At 43.0% G+C, this 20,023-nt stretch overlaps 1 protein-coding gene across 8 annotated transcripts in view; it reads left to right on the top strand.

Moving 5' to 3' along the window:
- Window positions 1–20,023, top strand: part of rhbdf1a (rhomboid 5 homolog 1a (Drosophila)) — a 320,599-nt gene that overhangs the window by 263,029 nt on the left and 37,547 nt on the right. For all 8 annotated transcript variants that reach the window (XM_059653890.1, XM_059653891.1, XM_059653892.1 and 5 more), the window contains 2 exons: window positions 7,512–7,718; window positions 13,299–13,421. In XM_059653890.1, coding sequence (XP_059509873.1) covers window positions 7,512–7,718; window positions 13,299–13,421 — 330 coding nt within the window. The remainder of the gene's footprint in view (window positions 1–7,511; window positions 7,719–13,298; window positions 13,422–20,023) is intronic.

The raw sequence follows: 20,023 nt of genomic DNA, 5'->3' as shown, positions 1-20,023 counted from the left end.
GGACCTGTCAAAAAAAAATCAATTCGATCCCATTTTGTGTTTGTGCCAATTTTGGATCTTTGTATTTTAGTCCTGGCCATTGGCTTTGGGCTGGTATTTCACTGACTGACTTGAGAAATATAATTGCACAGGAAGCAATTAACACATAATCATACATAATTCAGGGAAATTTGCATCACGTAGACAGGGTGGTTAAAGTGTTTAGCACGCTTGCCTTCATTGCTACCTTAGATTGTAGGAGTTGGGACGTCAGGTTGTGGTTGTACAGATGTTGTAGTGACCTCTTCCGGAGTACTGTGTCGAGTTCCAGTCGTCCTGCTATAGGAAGAATATCATTAAACTGGAAAGGGTACAGAAAAGATTTACCAGAATGTCACCGGTAATGATGGCTTTGAGATAGGCTGGGACTTTTTTTCCATTGGAGGAGGTTGCGGGTGTATAGAATTTTATAAAATCATGAGAGGCAGAGTTAGGTGAATTGCAAAGGTCTTTTCCTTCGGGTGGAGGAGTTCTAAACTAGGCGGCATGTCTTTGAGATGAAGAGAGAAATATTTAAAAAAGACATGGGGCAACTTCTTTGTTTACAGAGTGGTTCGCATGTGGAATGAACTGCCAGAGAAAGTGATGAATGCAGGTACAGTTACAACATTTAAAAGACATTTGGATAAGTTCATGAATAGGAACGGTTGGCAGGGTTATGGGCCAAGTGCAGGCAGGTGGGACTAGTTTAGTTTGGGAACATGGTGAGCATGGACTAATCTGTTTCCGTGCTGTGTGACTGTATGACACTATAAACAGGGAAGGCTCATTTGACAGATTCTTAGAGTGAACAAGTAGTCTGATTTAAGAAGGGTTGAGCAAGTTGGATCTCTGCCTAATGGGTTTAGAAGAATGAGAGAATGTCTCAGTGAAGCAAAAATGATTCTGAAGTGGCTCAATCGGAAGGGTTTCGAGTGGATTCTTCCCCGAGAGAAATCTAGAGCCTGAGATCAGAGTTTAAAAATTAGAGAGCTCCCATTTAAGACTGGGATGAGGCAATATTTCTTAGTCATTAATGTTTGGAACTCTCTTCCTTGGAGAGCAGTGGAGGCTGGGTGATTGAATACATTCGAGACTTCACCATTCGATTTTTGATTGATAAGAGAGTGGAGGCCTACAATGAACAAATAGCAGAGTTGAGTTGAGAAAGTAATTTGAAGATCTATGGTCCTATCAAATGGTAGAGCGGGCCTAAAGGGCTGTTTGGCCAATCTTGCACCTGCTTGTGAGAATAAACGCAGCACATGTACTGGTCCAACAGCACAGCATTTCCAAATTCAATTCATACCTTTCTGAATTAAGTGTAACAGAGTGTTATGATAGAACATAGAACATTTCAGCACAGTACAGGCCCTTCGGCCTTCGATGTTGTGCTGAGTAAAGAAACTACCGCTGACGTCTGTCCTATATCTTTCACCCCTCAATTCAAAGCTATGCTCCCTTGTGCTCGCCGTCATCATCCTCGGAAAAAGGTTCTCCCTATCCACCCTATCTAACCCTCTGATTATTTTATGTGTTTCAATTAAGTCACCTCTCAACCTTCTTTTCTCTAACGAAAACAGCCTCAAGTCCCTCAGCCTTTCCTCGTAAGACCTTCTCTCCATACCAGGCAACATCCTAGTAAGTCTCCTCTGCACCCTTTCCAAAGCTTCCACATCCTTCTTATAATGCGGTGACCAGAACTGTACGCAACACTGCAAGTGCGGCCGCACCAGAGTTTTGTACAGCTTCACCATAACCTCTTGGTTCCGGAAGCTTTGGAAGTAATTATAAAGAATAGATTTGTTTCTCTGTCAACTGACATAATATATACCAGAGATTTTGGTTCCTATTGAGACTGTTTGTTTGTTTTTTTTTGCAAATTTATTAACAGTCCTTGTAAGACATCTCAGACTTGCGTATAATTTGAGATCCATGTTTGCTTATTACTGTTGCATAATATCTGCAGAATCATTTGACACACAGACTGTCCAAGGAGTACGGTGGTGATCTTTTATGCTCGAACATGTCTTTCTGAAACTCTCGCAATAATGCAACATAATCCCCTCCTGAGAATTGTCCGACACAGCCGGTACAGTTTGAGGGAGCTCCTGAATAAAGTGCAGCGGAATCTCCGGACACTTTTCCAAGGAAATTTGACAGTGAGCCTGCTTCAAACAGGCTTGTTTGAGGTTTACAATTAGGTTTATTGTCATGTGCACTCAAGTTGCAAAGAGTACAGTAGAATGTGTACATTGTCACCAGCATGGTGCCATCTTGGGATAAATCTTAGGTACAAAAGATAGAGAAAATAAAGAAAAACATTGTACTGCACTGCAGATATAGGTAGTACAGGTATAAGTTAGGAAAATAAGTCAAAAGTTAAAAACGTAGACATGTCAGCCTTTCTATAAGGGCTGCCACCAGATATGACCCTGTGCTACTTCCTGTCAGGGTGTGGGCTAATAGTAAATTTAACAATCTAGAGTCAGAGTCTGAGCTGTACCTCATGGAAACAAACCGTTCATTCCAACTTGTCCATGCTGACCATATATCCTAAACTGATCTAGTCCCATTTGCCAGCATTTGGCCCATATCCCTCTAAACTCTTCCTATTCATGTACCCATCCAGATGCCTTTTAAATATTGTCATTGTACCCACCTCCAACACTTCCTCTGGCAGCTTATATCCCCCCCCCCCCCCCCCCCCCCCCCCGCCACCGACACACACACACACGCACACATTCGGACTGTCAGTGACAGCCACTAAATTGAACTTGTTATCAGTTCATTCGCTATCTGTGTGCTTTAAGGACATTTTTTGTTTGGTGCAATAATTTATTAAAATAGCTGTCGCCGGTTAAGAGTTCCACTGAGAGTTAGCAACAGTGCAATGGTTGTAATTCCCAGGGAATTTCAGATATGCTGTTTGGTACAAAGAGAGGCAAACGGAAGACCGATACTCTGTCCATTCCCCATCTCAGGTTTTGCGCAATGTCATAAAAATGAAAGTATCCTGACAGCACAGAGCTCCACTTTGTGGGGGCATCATTTGTTGGTTAGAATATTGTGACCCCTGTGTGGCCATGAAATTCAGCTTCAGGAGAACAAAGCACATGACAGCCTTTGGTTGCTGGGCATATACCCTGGTCTGTGTTCCTCTTGTTTTGAGTTCCTACTAAAGTTGCAGTTTAGTCTGAAAATGAATATTGCCTGATTAATATCTGAATGTTAAGAACAAAGCCCCACAGACTAGTTTAGGGATTACCACAAGTGATTTTATTTTACAAGAACTCCATGTGCTTTTTATCGTTTTTATGAACCTCTGAATTTTAAATGAATTAATCACTCCATCTCATTATAATAATGGGTGAGGACTGTACCTTCATCTAAACATTGAGATTAAAGCTAAAAAAAAATCCCACTGTTCCCCACCCACTCATTGTTAATGGATTGCTTGGGTTTGCTCCTGCAACATTCTGGAACTCCCCCACATTTTGAATGTCTCTATTAAAATGAGAGATAGAAAGAGGAACTTTTATGAAGTATTATTCAGCTTTCACATTATGGCATTACTCAGAAATTTCCAGACTAATGTGCACAACGATAGCTTCCATAAAGGGGGACACTGTTTCTTGATCAATGTTCTTGCAAGTTTGCAAGTGTATTGCTTGTCTGATGTTTGCAGTGCAGTGGAGTGTGGTATAGAATGAAATCCTATTCCAGCATTGTTAGTTTCTGGTGAGATTCTCAAGTGGGCGATCCCAGCTGACTTCAGAAACAAAATCGGCCTCCCCATGAAAAAAATAGCTTGTTGTTAGCTTTGCAGTTTTTACTTTTACATACTTGGCTCTTGGGACTGGGTGAGGCTGCCTGTTAGTCACTGGAAACTGGCAACTGCAGTATGACCTAAATATTCCCGTTTCAGTCTCTCAGATCCTTTTTCAGTTCTCAAACTATCTTCTTTCCCTGTGGTGACCCTTTAATGATGCTTATCTAATGCCAACTTTGCTTGTTGCCCCTGATTTTTTTATTTTGCACCTATTAATAATGCAGTAGAACTTTTTCCTCAAAAACCATCTACTGTAAAGGAAAATTCTTAATGCTTTCCATATTATCCATCTTTTATCGGTTTTATTCTTGTGTGGCCAGCTGTTCTGTATTAGTAGTTTTAGCTGCTTTGCTCTAATCAGATTTCCTGCGCGTCTGCAAATGGGTAATTTTCTTTCTCCAACAGTTGCGAATATGCCATTTTTTAAAACCATTTTCAAAACAACATCCGCTGTTCTAAGTTTCCAAGACTGACTGACTACAATGATGATTAAGGTACCTTCTACTTAGATTAACTCAGGAGGGCAGTGAACAAAGGGGGCAGATTGATTAGTTGAAGTGTGATCTTGGAATGTCCTTTATTCATTGACTTCATTCAAATCCCCTGTCTAGGAGCAGTTATAGCCAGCCCATTGACATAATGAGTTAGAGGCGGGTATTGACATTGTGGTAAGCTCTCAGTTATTGTGTAGATTTTCCTGTCCATGTTGTTTCCAGAAAGGATCACAGGATGGGAAGGAAATTGGTGAACTAGGATGGGATGGCCACTACAGATTCATCCTTTCTTTACTCACCAATAAAACAGTTTATTGTTACGATCACAGTGAAAATGGATTTATCAGAATTTAGTCTTCTTCATTTGTTTGTTATACCTGAGACTTCCATAGATTTAAAAGTAGCTGTGGTCGTCTGATAACAGAACATGGAAAGCAGGCTGAATCGCAGTCGCCATTTTAGTCACAAGGATCGGAAACTCGGGAGTCAAGAAATTCCATCCCTAGTTTTACTCTCTCCTGCAAGACAACCATGTATATATTGGATGCAAAGTTGCCTACAACTATTCAGCTACAAATGGAACAGTGACAAACCCCCAAATCCGCAGTGGAACATGCATCAACGCAGGACTCGATCCACAAAGGAGATGAAACAAAGTGGACTGATAGGGTAATGAATGCTCTTTTCTCCACCTCCAAATCTCTCTGCAGCTCTGAAATGAGCCAAGGAAAAGCAACCTGGAACAGCAATTGCTCACTGGAATGCTCCAGCAACTAGCATTGACAGACTACAGCTAGAACACTCCGTGTGCAGACAGACATCCATCTGATGTTCTGGACCAGGCTGCACTTCTGTGCTCGCTCACATAGCAGCTAACTGCATGCTGTTGGCTTCCATGTCCTACTGCACCTGTTAACGCATTACTGCTTCAGCCAGAGCACAAAGCTATCATAGCTATTGCATTGAGGTGCTGTTTACCACACAGACACATGCGCCCGCCTTGTCAGTAGGGATTGGTGTGTGATGGTCCATCTTGTTCTACAGCACATTTGGGTGTCAGTCTAACACCTACATCATGTGCTAGCTTCTTTGCAGCCAGCACACTATATTAATTCACCCAAACAGCCATGTCGCAAACACAGTGGGAGAGGGGAAACATTTCTCGTGGTCTCGGTCACTTTCTCCACTCCTTCTTCCCACAAAGCATTTCAAACTTTTTACATATTTGGTGATGGACTGCTCCTGGACCATAACTGTGCGTTTTGGCAGAACTGCCAAACTGCCCGGTATTCTATTTGTATTCTGTGATCCTGCCTATTGATAGCTTTATCGGAGTCCCCTGCAGCAGTGTGTGTGCTGGACCTTGACAATGCCGAAAGCTAGCACCTTTCAGAAGGTCAATTACAAACCTGGAGGATGGACTCGCCGTACAGCAGTCTGGGGTTGTTTTCTTCGCCTGGCCTGGTAGAATTTCTCAAGGTTATCTGATGAGATAAATGTAGACGTTTCCACTTGTATTAGAGATTGAGTCAAGAAAGGTACTGTAACCCAAATTTGATTTTCACTGGTGCCTTGTGTGATATTTTGTTGGCATTATTAGCAATTCTTTAACCCTTCAGCTTCAGGGCAAAACTACCATTATCTTGCTGGGCATGGGAGGAGTAGGTCAGATTTTGCTCCTGTTTTGTTGTGACAAGTATGTTGTTGCAGAATGTTCCTGCTTTCCAAAGGCAGAGGTGGGACTCCTAGCATGGTAATATACATTGGATATCCTACCAGTTATAGCTCAGCTTGCATCAAAGTTCGATTACGTGAAGCAGGTGTACAAACATGCCAGGACTTTGCTTAGGCAGAGCTGTGCCTGCTACAAGTCTAACAGGCGGTTTAGGCTTGGTGTAAGGATTACAAATATACATAGATGTTTTCTCATTTTCTTCATCCTTGGGAAGGTGGCTATCTTGGCTTTCTGTATGGTGGGAAGTTTGGAGTCACCCAGCATAATGGATTGATGTTTTAATGAGAAGCTGAGATGGCAAAGCTGTTGTAATTTGAAGATATGTATTGTTTTAAAAGCTGGATTTAAATCATAGGATGGAAAGAGGCTCCAAATCTATCCCAGGAGTTTCTTAAACAAAAACAGAAATTGCTGGAAAACCTCAGCAGGCCTGGCTGTGTCTGTGGAGAGAAATCAGTGCTGAGGAAGGGTCACTGGACCTGCAACGTTAACTCCTGATTTATCTCCACATATGTTGACGGACCTGCTGAACTTTTCCCACAGTTTCAGCTTTTGTTTCTGATTTCCAGCGTCCACAGTTCTTTCAGGGTTTTTTATCCAAGAATTTCTTGCCTGGTCCTGTCCTCCACACCAGTGGTATACTTCCTGTGTCTGATACTTCCAAACATTCTGCAGAACCAGGGAATCGTTGATGGTAGCAGTTTGCTTTCTGCATTTAGCTACACCCCTGCACACACCAGTCAGTTTCACAGTTGTAATAATGGCGGACTCTGACAGTTTCATCATCATTGCAACTGCAGCTTAACAATCATGGATGGTATAGTGTTTAAATGCAATCAGGAACTACATTAAAAGTCATAAAAGCACAGATACCAGGTCAGCAGTGCAGTGATTTTTCAGTTGAGGCAACGCTGGTGTGCCCACAGTCAAATGGCAATCACTGTAATTTTAATAGAGGCACAGTTATAATGTATACTTACATTTGTAAAGAGTAATGGTGACATGACATGGTTTAATAAATCATTTGTGTCTTTTTTTTTGTTTTAAGTGTCTCTGTTTTGAAGATGAACCATTTTGAAAGAGGGACATTCTAGGCCATTGTTGAGGATGAACGTATCTCCTGATTTGCTGTCTTGTAGTAGTTCTAGTATCTTGTCTTCTAGTTCTCAAAATCTGCTTGTGTTGCAGTCGTGAGTGTGTTTGTAAACTGACATGGGCAGCTTTGTGCGGTATGTGGTATATTATAGGTCACCTCTTATGTTCAATACTGTTACCTTTTAATTGGACTGTTTATCAGCAGGCAACAAATGTATTTCTGACTGCTTTCCATCTCCACCTGTACCCAAATCATCCCAGAATAAGCTGGAAGATTTTTTTTAATTCCCCCTACAGCATTTTGACTCTGCTTTTCTTTCAATATAAATCCATGCAGATTGTAGACCCGTTAGCCAGAGGAAGGGCATTTCGGATGACTGATGATGGTGATGGCTACAGTGTTCCGCATACCCCGATCACTCCTGGTGCTGCGTCTCTGTGCTCCTTCACCAGTTCCCGTTCCGGATACAACCGTATTCCGAAACGGAGGAAGAGAGAGTCTGTGGCTAAGATGAGTTTCAGGGCAGCAGCGGCCCTGGTAAAGGTAGGTGAATGATGCACGATTCCTTGTGGTAAAATAATTGAAGAAAAGAAAAGTGGCTGACAAAGCTCAGCGTCATCTGTGAAGGAAAAATAATTAACATTTTCGGTCTGGTGACCCTTCCCAGCACCCAGTTCTGAGGAAGGGTCACCAGACCCGAAATGTTAACTATTTTTCCTTTCCTTGCCAGACCTGCTAAGCTTTTCCAGCAGCTTCTGTTTTGTGTTCCTGATTTACAGCAACTGCATTTCTTTCGGTTTTTATTTGGAAATATGATTGCTCAGTTGTGACAAACTAACCAAAATATTGTACTGTTAAAGTTCAATCTGAAGTAATGATTCAAGTGGAAGTACAAGCTCTCAAATAAAACAAGTTTTTTTTAATTCGTTAGTGGGACATGGGTATTGTTGGCTGTCCAGCATTTCTTGCCCATCCCTGGTTGCCCCCTTGAGAAGGTGGTGGTGAGCTGCCTTCTTGAACCGCTGCAGTCCTCCAGCTAGGGTTGACCCACAGTCCAAGAGGGAGGGAATTCCAGGATTTTCACCCAGCAACAGTAAGAGAACAGCAGTATATTTCCAAGTCGGGATGGTGAGTGGCTTGGAGGGGAACTAGTAATGACTCGCATGATAATATTGATACATTTTTGTACAATGGAGATATTACAGTATTTGATCAAGTCACAGACTATACACAAAAAGATCACTCAACTTTAGCCTTTGATCTGCTGGTTGTACAGACAAGCCAACTTAATAGTGCTTCTCCAGCGCATGTTGCGGTTGTTGGAAGTCACCAGCCTGGTATTGGAAATATTTCCCTATTCTTTCGGCATTGCTGGGTCAAAATCCTGGAACAACCTCCCTGGGGTACCCGCAACAAGTGGGCGGTAATGGTTCAAGAAGGCAGTTCACCACCACCTTCTCGAGGGCAATTAATGATGGGCAATAAATGTGAGTCTAATCAAACAAGCACATTTCCTCTGACTGCATGTTTTTTTTTAAAAAGAAGGTGTCTGAGCGACTTCAAATAATAAATCTTTATTTAGAAGTTAGAGCCATTGTACAAAACTTTAAAGCCCTGATGGTGACCCGGGAAGTTCTGTCCATGTCTTTATTGTGTTTAAATGTAATGTCAGTGACTAAAATGATCTGGACTATTCTAGTTATCTAATTGTGTTATAGTATTTAGGTGTTCAGAGCTGCACCTATACTCTTCTGTCTGTCCTTTTGTGTTTTAATTACCCACCCATTCATCTAGCTAATTACAAATCGGCTTAAATTGTTACCTGGCTCATTGACGGAGAAAACTCATCCTAACATGCTCTTTGCACCAGTTTCATGGCCAACTAAACTATATAGCTTATAGCACAACACCTGCTCGACAGGCACGAGGTCAAGCAGAAGAGGTGCCAAATACCCGCCAAGCAGTTTTCTACTGGGAAATCTGACCTTGCATTACAGCTATCATAGTAACAGAATGCTCCAAAACTTTGTTTAAAACTGAAAAATCATAAAGCATATGTTATGAGGACAAGTTAAACTTGTATGCAGCCAAGATAACTTGTAGAGTGGAGCTTCCGATTTGTGACAGCGTCCTAGGCTTGATATTCAGTGAAACCTTCAACATGCACAGGATGACTAGTTTAATTGTGAAAACTGGGCAGCATGGACTGAAGGGTGTTTCTGTGCTGTAGACCCTCTATGACTGTATGTGCGCAAACAAATACAAGAAAACACCAAAGCAGTGACTCCCTCGTTTCCTGATTGAATGCAACTTTTTTTCTAGTTTTTATGTAAAATGTCTTATTAACAGCTTGTATTTAACTAGCATGTTCAACATTTCAAGGCATTTCATTAGAGCAATAAAAGAGAAAATGTAAATGGAGCCACGTAAGACTGATTAGGGCAGATGTATATAAGGTTAGTGAAATATACAGGCTTTGTGGAGCATCTTGAGAAAGGAAGAAGCAGTCAGAGGTTCCATAGAATCCCTACAGTGCAGAAGAGGCCTTTCGGCCCATTGTGTGTGCACTAACCCTCCCAAAAAGCTTTCCACCCTAGCCCTGAACCCCATGTTTTATCATGGCCAATCCACCTAACTCACACGTCTTTGGACTGTGGGAGGAATCCAGAGGCGACCCATGCGCACACTGGGAGAATGTGCCAACTCCACATTCACGGTCACCCAAGACTGGAATCGAGCCTGGGTGGATTGGCTGTGCTAAATTGCCCAGTGTCCAGGAATGCGCAGGCTAAGTGGATTACCCATGAGAAAGGCAGGGTTACAGGGATAGAGTAGGTGGTTGCGCCTGGGTGGGATGCTCTCCGCAGGGTCAGTGTGGACTCGATGGCCCAAATAGCCTGGTTCCTCAACATAGGGGTTCTGTGACTCCAGGGGCGGGACGAAGGGTCATGTACAATGTAATAACTTTGGGGATAATTTCCATCTGAGATCAGGTGGAAATCTAACCACTTCAATAGGGGTCAAGTCAATCTATCCACTGTCATCAGCAAAAATCCAAGTTATCACCCCAAATTTGGAGGAAGCAATGGAAAGGGAGCACTGATTATATTAGTGGCTGTGCATCCACAGATTTAACATTGAAAAGCTAAGGGTTATGCTGCCAAATAAACTAGCTTTACTCACATTGTCTCCTGAGACTGTTGTGTATCCCTTAGCTTCCTGTGCACTGAAATGTGACTGCTGCTGCTTGTATGATTGAGGTGATGTGGCTGACTCAGTGAGCCTCATTCCTAGTGAAAAGCACGGCTCTGTGCACTTGTCAGCTGCGGCATCTGATTAGGGGTTAATTTGAAGGGTTAATAGGTCGGGGAGTGGTGAGTTACCGTCATTGCCTCTTGTTTAGAATCTCCAGTTCTGAGTCCCACCCCAGGTCTTAATGGCCACAGAAGTTGCATTCATAACATGGTCTAAGAGATGGATTATTAACTTGAAAATCTTTCCAAAGTGTCAACAAGCAGGAATGATTCCTGATCAGCCAGACCACTGCTGTACTTTCCTAAGCACAACCACAACCAATAGAGAAATGTTAAGGTTTACCTGTGCCCTCTTAAGGGACAGTACCTGAAGAGAGAGAGGGAGAGTGAGTGCAAAATGGGTGAGTTTATATTTTGCTATGCCTAGAGCATTTATTGCACCAATTCTCCTAATTTAGGCATACAGTCATAGAGATATCCAGCACAGAAACACAGACCCTTCAGTCCAACTTGTTCTTGCTGACCAGATATCCTAATTTAATCTAGTCCCATTTGCCAGCATTTGGCTATATTCCTCTAAACTTGCCAGCTGGTGTACCCGTGCAGATGCCTTTTAAATGTTGTAATTGTACCAGCCTCCTCTGGCAACTCATTCCATACATGCACCACTCTTTGCATGATAAGGTTGCTCCTTAGCTCCCTTTTAAATGTTTCCTCTCTCACCTTAAAACTATGTCTTTAGTTTGAACTCCCCCTGCACTGGGGAGAAGACCTTGGCTACTGACCCTATCCATGCCCCTCGCATTTTTTATCAATCTCTACAACCTCATCTCTCAACCTCTAAATCTTCACGGAAAATGGCACCAGCCTGCCATTTGGATCTGTTCACCCAGTGTCCTGGCTCTCACTGGGTTTCCTTGGTTCCATGCTTCTGTGTGAGCTGATTTGAAAATCCTTACCCATTTCCCTTGTTCAACGCTATATCAAATATCTCCTAAATGTTACCAGTGCTCGTACTTTGAGAACACCACTTTCTCTCTCTGTTGCTGTTGAGTATGTTTTGAACTAAGGCAGCCCAGTTCACTGGAACCCATTCAGAATTATTAATCTTCAGCACCTAATGAGAAGCATATTGGACTGCAAACACAAATTCTGTTTCTCTCTCCAAACGGCTGAGTTTGTCCAATAACCTGTCTTTATTTCCACTCCCTCTAGATCACTCGAAGTACTTGTTTTGGCTCAAAATTCTCCTGCCTTAACATTGTCTTCAATATTTACAAAGCCCATTTTTTGTTTTGGCTCTGCAGTGTGTTCACCCGTGATTCTTAGCACTTGTTGCAGCTTGGTCTCGGTTCATCCATTTAAGTATGTGAGCAATTGCAAGTCATTTCTGCACTAACGGAAATGCTTGAAATTGACTGGGAGAAATAATGTTGGCCTTTGTTAATCAGACACTGACAAAAGTTGAAATTGCAACTTACAAAGGAAGGTGGGTGCGTAATGTGCAAATCAGATCTCTCATAATTTTTGTATCAGAATTCCCTTTCTTCCCTGTTGCTTTATTCCATTTTGACTCGTCCTCACATCTTGTATCAAATGTCAGAACCAATGCCAGCATTAATCAGAGTATCACTTGATCCCTAGATTATTTTAGCAGTATGCTATTAACTTGCATGCTTGTTCCCGATTATTCTTGCAATGTAACTAAACTCTCCCTTGTCAGAGAGAGCGAGTGTGCTAAGACTGTAAGTTAACTTATGAATCATCATTTTCAGGAATAAGGCATCTTGGTCTTCCCATATAAAATCAAAATACTGCAAATCTCTTGGGCGTAAGGGATTAGAGCATCATCAGTTGATAATTTAAAGGTTAAATGCCCTTGCACGCAAATCAAGAGTAGACCCTAATAAGTGTTACCTTTTACACAACCTGTTGATTGCATTACTTATTAGTTTGAAGTTCACAGATCATAGAATCCCCACAGTGTGAAAGCAGGCCGTTCAGCCCACTGTGTCTACGCCAACCATCCAAAGAGCGATCCATTCCCTACTCAATCTGTGTAACCCTGCATTTCCCATGGTTAATCCACACATCCCTAGCCAATATGGGCTATTGTACACTATGGACAATTTAACATGGCCAATCCTCCTAACCTGCACATCTTTGGACTGTGGGAGGAAACCCACGCTCACACGGGGAGAATGTGACAAATTCCAAACAGACAGTCACCTGACGGTGGAATTGAACCTGGGTCCCCAGCACTGTGAGGCAACAGTGCTAACCACAGAGCCACCGTCCTGCCCAAACAAAAAATCAAATCTGGCTGTGGCTCAGTTGGCAGCATCCCGTGTCTGAGTTAGAAGGTTGCAGGGCCCAAGTCCCATTGCAACTCAAGGATCGAGGGTGGCTCTTCGATCTGGTACTGAAGGAGTGCTGGTCTGGTGCAGGTGCCTCCCTTTTAGATCATGTGTTAAACCAAGACCCTGTGTACCCTGGCGACTGAGTGTAAAAAATCCTACGGCATCATTTTTTTGGAAAAGAGCAAGGGTCTCGGTGTTAATCCTTGGTCAACATTTATCCTCTGACCAGTGTCAGGAAAGTATTGCAAACCCTCATGAATAGCAGTGCACAAATTGTCTGCCCAGTTGTTTACATTTCAGCAGTAACTTTGCTTCAGAAAGCACCTTTTATTGGTTGTTGATCATTTTTTGAGGTGCGCTGATACCATGAAAGGTGCTACATAAATGCAAGTCTTTCTGTTCCTTCGCTGCCTGTTTGTATTCAGCCACAGGGATGGGGGCAATGTGCGGACCACTGAGGCAGTAACCTTTTGTTGTGTAGTCACGAGATCCCCGATTATCTTTTACAGGGGCGCTCCCTCAGGGAAAGTGCAACTCGGCGGGCTCAGAGACGCAGCTTTACGCCCGCCAGCTATCTGGAGGAGGACACAGTGGATTTCCCTGATGAGCTGGACACCTCCTTCTTCGCCAGGGTGAGATTCCGTATCACAGTGTCTGCGGCACATTCTGCAAGGGATTTCATGTTGCACTATATCGGTCTTGATACAACCACAGCTGTTTTAACTAGCTCGAAGAACTAGAGCAGCCAAGAAAAGAAAGTAAAGCGACATCCATGAATCTGATGTCGGTGCAAAAGGTGGATGGATGAAGGGTTAATTTTTGCAAAACATTACGTCTAATCATCATCATAAGCAATAAGTATTTCATTTCACAAAGTGAGGTTGGGAGCATTCCCTGATTTAACACTAAAGAATTTTACACTGACCCTTTGGATATGATAAGGATTTGGAAAGTGAGGCCAGGTAAAGAGATTTGATGCACCTTTATCCTTTTCCAGGTGTTGGGCAAAGCAAGCATTCATTGCCCATCCTAATGAATCTCAACTTGGGTGGCTTTCCTTGGCCGGTTTAGAGGAATATTGTGGAGGTGCTGGTGTTGGACAGAGGTGGATGAGATCAGAAATCACACAGGACCAGGTTATAGTGTAACAGGTTTATTTGAAAACGAGCGTAGAGGAAAGTGAACAATCGGCCATATTGCTATGGACCTGGAGTCACACATGGAAACCAAAGTGGGTAAAAGCTGCAGATTTCCTTCCCTAATGAACATTAGAATTAGATTTTATCATCACGTGCTTAAGTGCCACATATAGGAGTACAACGTAAAGTTACAAGTTCAATGTTACAGTTCTTGTCAGAATAAAGTAGTAAATAAGAAGTGAAATTACAAGTTCCAAATTGCAGCCCTCCATTAGCCGTAGGCCTGCAGTCACTCTACACTGGGCTTACCCCGAGTGGATGCGATCTCTCAATCCCCATGCTGTCTTATTGCCAACCGCCATTCTCTCTCCCGTGCTGGGCTCAATCAGAGAACCTCAAAGGTTTTTACGACATTCACTGATGGCTGTCATACTGGCCACTGCTGAAACTAGCATTTGCCTCCTGTTTTACTCATCAAACTAATATTCCCCCCCGGCTCTGTGGTCCTGGACATCTGGATTACTAGTGCAGTGACATTACCCTGTCTTCGTCACTGTCTGTAATGGAGGGTTGAATAAAAATTTGAAAGAGGAAACAATTTCAGGGATGTGAGGAAAGAATAGGCAAGTGCCAATAGTGCTTCGGTAGGACTGGTACATACTTGATGAACTGAATGTGCTTACTATTCCATGTTTGTGATTTTTATTTCTACTCATGGGATGTGAATTCAAGATTATTTCAAAGAACAGAAGCAAGTGGTGAATTTCAAGTGTTCTGAAAGCAACAAAATGATGATCTGTCACTCAACCAGTGCGCAGATAAGAATGTAAGAGCTTTTGTGCATTTAAGTGAGTTAAGTGCATCCTTACCCCTTCACGTCGTCAGCCTCAAAACAGTGAAGTGAATTACGTCCTCATTGGCACAGTATCCCAAGGGTGACTTCTCTTAACACAACACATGACTATGCTCAAGTGATCTGAACTTGCACAAGACTAGGACTTATCCTTTGTGGAGATGTGATGTTCTGGGTGCTTAACATTTGATGTACTTAACAGGCAGCAGCTGTAGTGAAGAGGGCTGCTGGAATGTCTAATGCATTGCAAATCTTATAGACGTATAACACAAAGTGCTTTTCAACAATAGAAGGACAAAGCTGTGTTTCAGAAAAGGCTTTTCGCTCCTAGAGAAGATCACCTAGGAGTCGATAGACCCCTCATTAAAAAAGCTATTAAAGGATCCATTTCAAATGATGCAGTTTGTGTGTGTTAATGGTATGGCTACATAATGAACAGCTTGCCTGGTCTGTATTGAAATATGGGAACTTCTGTGCAGTTTGTGGTCTCTCTCTCAGCAAGTGTCACAGGTTAGTGCAAGGATCTCAGATTCTAACAGCTGTCTGCAGCCAATGCATTTATTATTGGTTAGATTTCTACAGCTTGTTTTGCGCATGAGGTCACAGTGTAGATATTTCCTGCTTTTATTGTCCATTGAATTAGGAACAACATTAATCACACTACGTGGAACTTTACCAATTTCTACAATTGTTTTCTTGGAAACGCTTTTTTTTTTGTTTCAAACATTCCTCCGATCACCCTGGGTGATGGGGATGACCATGATGTCATTTCTCCAATACACACTGTCCTGGTAAAAGTATCAGCCATGTTCCTCTACCACTTTCTGTGATGCCCAACTGTCTCTAACCCCCACAATGCCAGACGTTCCCCTGTGACACTCCAACCGTGTTCCCCCCTCACCAATGTGTCAGCCTTCTGCCACCCTGACCCCTTCAACCATTCTTTTTTTTTTTAAAAGAACACCACCTTTCTGTAGCTTGCTAAAGTGTATTTAAGACCTCTAACCCCAGGAATATGATAGTTGCTGCTGTACGGATAGGATCCGGTCCTGTAGGGTTTCCTGAACAAGTATTTTCCTCATTTTTCAAGAGTCCCAAATTGGAAATTGAAGCCAGAAATGCCGAGGTCTAGAGCAGTGTAAGCAAAAAAAAAGAAAGGAATGGCAATTTGAATCTGCCATCCTGCGGAAGATTTGCCTCATTGTTTTGGTCCCTGCCTCAAGCTCCATTCACCAGCTAACTACGCCATTCCCTCTCCTTGACTCCCTGTTCACAACCTTTGTGTCCTATCTGATCCTGAGATGAGCTCCTGATTACCCAATCACATCAGCACCGAAAGCACCTACATCCATCTCCCATTTCCATTCCTGCCTCAGGTCATTGCTGTTGAAATGTTTATTCATGTTACCTCCTAGAGTTGACCGTTTCAATGTACTCGGACAGCTCAAAGTCTACCCTGCTGCAATTTTGAAATCATCTGCTAATTCGCAGCAAGGTGCATTCCCTAATAATCCCCTGTGTTTGCTACCCTTCATTAGGAATGTCTCAAATTCAAAATTCTCATTCTTTGTGTTCTGGCTGTTCCATGGTCTCACCCTGCCCACTTCTATAATCTTCTGCAATCCCACAGTTTCTCTGAGGTACCTGTGCACTTCTAATTAACTTACCAGGGTAGCTGAGTGGTCTAAGGTGCCAGACCCAAAGTTTGGCATTCCTTACCTGTCAAAAACTGGTGATTTCTGGGCCCTTTCTAGGGTCATGTGTTCAGATCCCATTCCTGATGTTTAACATGGATGGTTGATGCAAATACGATGGGCTAAAGGGCATCTTTTGTACTGTATGTTTCTGAATTCTGTTCTCTAAAACATTCTCCATTATGTTTGTTGCACCATTGTTGCCAGTCTGCTAATTATAATGTCCCTTCCTAAATCTCTGTCTCTCTTTCACTTCTTAAGTTGCTCTTTGAAAGCTATGTCTCTTATCCAGCCTTTAGTCCATGGCTATAACATCACACTGTAGCTAAGTATGTTCATGCTCTTGGGCTATGCTTTAGGATGCCGAAGGTACTATGTAAATAAATATAGGTGGTTATTGCGCAGGCTTCCTCTGCCAAATCATTCTATCTCAACATCCATTCTGACATTTTGTGCTCAAGTTTATTTTCCTCCTTTTCTTCAGAGTTGCCTGGCCTTTTTATCGAGCGATTTCAGCAGCAGGGACCTGCCTGTCTCCTTATCTATTGTACTATCAAGCAATTCATGACACAGGCCTGAGCAGAGAAGGCTCATTATGAATGTTGGCAGCGCTCGAGGACTCTCTGATGGTATTGGAAATCTCTGTGCCTCGGTGCTTTATTTTGCTGAATAAAGAATGAGTTGAGTCTCTAGAAACCCCAACATGCGGCAATTCTAAAGATGACCTCCTGGCCTGTACAGTCTCGTGGCAACAGTGTGTAATTGTTTCGTTAGTTTCTTGTGGATTTCTGCTTTTACATTTCAGTTTTAGTCTACGTTTACTCCAAGCTTTCTGCAAAACAAGTACACTTAACTCTGAGTGTGACAGAAAGCAGGACATGTTAGAATAGTACAGGCCATTCGGCCATCAGTGTCATGCTGAACATGATGCCAAATTAAACTAATCTCTTCTGCCTGCCTTTGAATCTCTCCATTCCTTGCAAATTCATGTATTTATCTGAAAGTCCCGCAGACGCCCTTAACACGTCTGTCTCTACCACCACCCCAGAAGCATGTTCAAAGCTCCTCCTGCTCTGTTTTTAAAAAAATCACTTGTCCCTGAAATGTCCCTTGAACTTCCCCACCCCCCCCCTCACTTTTAAATGCATGGCCTTTAGCATTAGACACAGACTTTTTCCTATTTGAAAATGACTGAACACATGACTGTACTGACTGTTTTAAAGCCGATAGCAGATCAACTCTCAGATGGTCATGTGTGTTTTGGTTGTAGGAAGTGAAGGTTTTGAGAAGATTACTGCAGGGGATAGGTATGATAAGATGGTGTCGGTAATATCCTTGAAATTTCACGTGCCTGCGTGCAGTTGTACCGTAACAATCAATGTTGTTTCTCTGAATGTTTCTATTCTCTTGTGGCAGGACAGGGACAGCTCTAGTCCCCTGGGTCAGCAGGAAGTGTCTCCAGCAACGGCTCCTGGAAGCTCGAGTTTCAGAGCTGGAGCAGCCGCTGGGGACACTGTGGAGCATACGTGAGATAAAAGACCCCTTTTCTGAAGAAGGGTCTAAGCCCAAAACGTCACCCTCCCTGCTCCTCCGATGCTGCTTGGCCTGCTGTGCCCATCCAGCTCTACACCTTGTTATCTCAGATTCTCCAGCATCTGCAGTTCCTGCTATCTCCAGGATGGCATGTTGCTTTCCTGGTGCTAGGGTCATGGGTGTCTCAGAGCGGGTACAGTACATTCTGAAGGGTAAGGGTGAACAGCCAGGGATTGTGATACATGTAAGTGCAAACGACATAAGTTTTCTCCTTAAAAAAGAAGGGATGAGGTCCTAAAAGCAGAATGCAGGGAGCTGGGAAGAAAGTGACGAAGTCTGATCTCAAAGGAAGTGATCTCAGGATTGCTCCTGGTGCCACGTGCTAGTCAGAAGAGAAATGACAGGATATACTGGATGGATACGTGGCTGCAAAGATGGTGTTCAGGAGGAGGGTTTCAGATTCTTGGGGCATTGCGACCAGTTCTGGGGGGATGTGGCACCTATCCAAATTGAACGGGTTATATCTGGGCAGGACTGGGACTGATGTCCCTGGGGGAGTGTGGCTGGGAAAGGCTTAAACTAACATGCTAGGGGCATGGGAATCAATGTAAGGAGTCAGAAGGAGGGAGCACAGACAAAAACAAAAGCTAGAAAAGGGAATAAAAAAAGTGATGGGCAGAGAAACCAAGGACAAAATTCAAGCAAGTAAATTATATTAAAAAGACAAGCTTGAAGGCTTCGTGCCTTAATGCATGAAGCATTTGCAATAAAGTGGATGAACTGATCATGCAGATAGATGTAAACAGATGTAGAAGCAAAAATAAGAAAGCAGATTACTACCTGAATGGCACTAAGTTGGGAGAGGGGAATATGCAGCAGCACCTGTGTGTCCTTGTGCACGAGTTGCTGAAGGTAAGCATGCAGGTTCAACAGGTGGTAAAGAAGGCAAATAGTATGTTGGCCTTCATTGCGAGAGGTTTCGAGTGCAGGAGCAGGGATGTGTTTTGCAGTTGTGCAGGTCCTTGGTGAGGTCACACCTGGAATGTCATTGGTCTCCTTGTTGGAGGAAGGATGCTGTTGCTCTCAGCGAAGGTTTACCAGGCTGATTCTGGGGATGGCGGATCTGACATATGAGGTAAGATTGACTAGGTTAGAATTGCTTTCACTGGATTTCAGACCAATTGGGGGGAATCTCATAGAGACTTACAAAATTCTAACAGGACGGGACAGGGTAGATGCAGCGAGGATGTTCCCAATGGTGGGTGAGTCCAGAATCAGGGGTCACAGTATGAGAATTCGGGGTAGACCATTCAGGACAGAGGTGTTGAGACGTTTCCTCATCCAAAGAGTGGTGAGCCTGTGAATTCTTTACCACAGGAAGTAGTTGATGCCAAAACACTTAATATATTCAAGAAGTGGCTAGATGTAGCACTTGGGGTGAATGGGGCAAATGGTTGCAGGGAGAGTAAGCAGTATTAGGCTATTGAGTTGGATGCTCAGCCGTGATCGTGATGAATGGCAGAGCAGACTTGAAGTAATCTGCTTTCTTATTTTTGTTTCTGAAGTGAATAACCGCATTTATCCAAATTATTCTCCATCTGCCAATGATTTGCCTACTCACTCAACTTGTTCAGATCGTGCTGAAGGATCTCTCCATCCTCCTCCTGCTCCTGTCTTCTGTGTTTCTATGTTCCTAAACCTGACTGAAAGCACGTGTGCAATCTTTCCCACATAGTTGGCCTCCCTTTTCCTCCCCAGTAGACTAGCCATGTTAGTCAAGTATGTTGTCTTTGGGAAACTCATTGAGAGTCAAACTTGGGCCTCCCCACTTCGAAGATTGTGATTCGCTCCAGACTGCATTGTATTTTCCATTGAATAATTTCATTATGAAATGTCAAGTTGCTACAATGTGTTTCTGTAATGTCGACAATTCAGTACACAGAAATGAGCACTGTCTTGAGAACAGGCATGTTAAAAGTACGCTGTAGCAAATGTCAATAGCCTCTTTCAATGAG

The sequence above is a fragment of the Stegostoma tigrinum genome, chromosome 23 (genome assembly GCF_030684315.1).
Source record: "Stegostoma tigrinum isolate sSteTig4 chromosome 23, sSteTig4.hap1, whole genome shotgun sequence".
NCBI classification, from domain to species: domain Eukaryota; kingdom Metazoa; phylum Chordata; class Chondrichthyes; order Orectolobiformes; family Stegostomatidae; genus Stegostoma; species Stegostoma tigrinum.
The sequence above is the reverse complement of the archived record's forward strand: the minus strand, read 5'-3'. Positions and strand labels throughout refer to the sequence as shown.